Below are 2,409 nucleotides of genomic sequence, written 5' to 3'. Positions count from 1 at the left end.
TTGAAATTCAAGCAAGTAACCTTAAAAAAAGATAACACTGATTCATAAATTTACATTTTTATACTTCTAACTATGCAGCTCTGATAAGTCAGATAAATTTAAAGCCGCTCATTCGCTCATTCACTGGCGATATCTGTTTAAATATATGGTGAAAGTAACCAGCTCATTAAAATTGAGGAAGGTTGTTTTCCTAACAAATTTAAAGCTCATTCGCTTATTCACTGGTGATATCTGTCTTATTATATGGTGAAAGTAAACAGCTCATTTAAATTTAGAACATTTGTTTTGCTAACACGGGTTGCAAAGCAACAATATTCAGTTCACACTTGGTATACATGGCATAATCACTTTGAAATAGGAAATATGAACTGTCTTCCTGATATTTGACTATAAGTGTTTCTAGCAGTAAAATAAAATAAACTAAAACCTGAAAGAAATTCTTTGGAGATAATTAGGGATTTAAAGTACTAAATATTCTCAAACTATATGGTTTATCTGATGATATTACATGACAGACGAACATTTTGAGAGGATTCATTAATATTTTTACCTTTAGGGTGAATAGGGCATTCCTAGACTATTTTTGATTAAAGATTTTCAAGGGTCTGTATTCCATGATCAGATACAGGGTGATATGGGGATCTGAACGAAAAATGAATTTTAATATCACCCAGAATCGGATGCATAAAAGCAGTGATTTTGGGGGCTTTCTTCATTGGAGAAGTCAAGTTCTAGCGGGGAAGTCAAAATGAAGTCAACTGTTAGTTTGGCTTTATTTGGCTTTGTGCTCGCTGTCGGTTTTTCAGTCGCAACAACTGAAAATGCGTTGACCAGAATGGCAGATGCATTTGAAGCAGAAAAACCTCGAGGGTAAGTTGCATGAAGAAAATAATTGTAAATCAAATCATGAAAAGAGCAACCAAATAGACTTTATAGAGGCAATACATCTACGGAGTTTCTCCTGTTTCTCCAGGAAAAAGAAAGGAATACTAGATGATCAGGAAATTCTACCAATGACGATTCATTCAGCTAGCGTCGAAACTAAAAATTAGACTCATCTTTACTTCCCATCTTTCACCATTATGTCTTTCGAACACAACGTAACTTAATCATCTGGCATATTTGCAAGACTCACTTTTTAATGCTCTTTAAAAACCATGGAATAAAAAGTTAAGTTTATAAATGAATTATTTGCTTTCCATCATTCTTTTTGACGATTCTGAAAGGTTTCAATGGAAATAGTGAAAACAGCGAAACTCGATCCTCGGCCTCATTTGAACAATTAATTATTATGTCGCAGTGGCAATGGTTTTGTTTTGCATTTGTAATGTTTTTAGTGAAGAATACATGATAGATAATGATGGTGAGCTCGATGCGGATGACCTAGATGACGATGATGAGGCAATTCCTAAAAGGTACGTGGAGGAAGTGGTTAGACTTGATTCTTGTATAACGATCCTAAACCGTACGCCCCGTCTCGTGCATCTTCTCTGCGCAAGAGAAGTTAAAGAACCTCACGCCGTTCTCGTTAAGAGTAAGAAACATATCTCCCAGTATTGTGGTCTGACCTTGTTTATGTTTATACAGGTCTCCATTTTAAAATAACAAATAAATGAACAAGTAAAGACTGACCAGTTCGTTCACGATTAGCTTTTGGAATTCTTTTAGCGTAAGGGGGACTGAGATTTATAGAAGACTTTGTTGAAAATCAGGAAATAGAAAGTCAGAAAAAAAGCATTGGAAATGGTTTCATGATATTTGTCCTTTATGTTTCAGCGGATACGACATGAAAGCGAACGATGGAGAGTTCGACGAGGAAGACCTAGAGGACGCGGATATGACAATCCCTGCAATGTACGTCGAGAAAGAGGATGAGGATGAGGATCCGGCAATCCTTACAAGGCACGTTGAGTAAGCTCAAAATTATTCTGATTACTTAAGCAGGACTTATAGTTTTGATATTTTCCGCAGTCAAATGTTCAGAGCGGGAAAAGTTTTAAATTTGTGAAATTTAATCAGCCAAGCAACACTCAGGCTCTCAAGATAACTGAAAATAATTCGCTGCCTTTGCTGTGACATCTGCAAATGGTTAGACGTTCCAGTCTTCTCGAATAAGGTGATAAGATGTTTCCTGCATCTTCTCTGTACTGGTTAGCAGGGAGACGTCAAAGGACCCACGCACTTCTCTCTGAGAGTGGGGATCGTAGCTCCCGGTGTTGTGTTCTGACCTTGTTTTAGATTATACAGGTCCCCATTTAGGGCAGTTTTTTAAACAACCAATTCGTTGACGTTTATCTTTTGCAATTTTTTTCCTGCACTCAGTGAAAACGACGTGGCAAACGAAAATAAGGAGTTTGACGAAGGAGCATTCGACAATGACGATGATGGAGGCGAAGTTAGTGACGAAGA

General features: G+C 37.0%; 1 protein-coding gene across 2 annotated transcripts in view; it reads left to right on the top strand.

The window, feature by feature from the left end:
- Positions 1 to 704: 704 nt before the first annotated feature.
- LOC148720679 (uncharacterized) overlaps positions 705 to 2,409 on the top strand; it is a 2,384-nt gene continuing 679 nt past the window's right edge. Inside the window, exons 1-4 of one of the 2 annotated variants that reach the window (XM_088738544.1) lie at positions 705 to 870; positions 1,338 to 1,415; positions 1,777 to 1,902; positions 2,323 to 2,409. The exon at positions 2,323 to 2,409 is cut by the window's right edge and continues 326 nt beyond it. In XM_088738544.1, coding sequence (XP_088594670.1) covers positions 749 to 870; positions 1,338 to 1,415; positions 1,777 to 1,902; positions 2,323 to 2,409 — 413 coding nt within the window. In that variant the 5' untranslated portion in view covers positions 705 to 748. Of the gene's footprint in view, positions 871 to 1,337; positions 1,416 to 1,776; positions 1,912 to 2,322 lie in introns of both variants that reach the window. The other variant, XM_088738543.1, reaches the window with a different exon arrangement.

Source organism: Stylophora pistillata, chromosome 11 (assembly GCF_964205215.1).
Source record: "Stylophora pistillata chromosome 11, jaStyPist1.2, whole genome shotgun sequence".
In the NCBI taxonomy this organism is placed as follows: domain Eukaryota; kingdom Metazoa; phylum Cnidaria; class Anthozoa; order Scleractinia; family Pocilloporidae; genus Stylophora; species Stylophora pistillata.
This window is presented reverse-complemented; position numbering and strand designations above follow the sequence as displayed.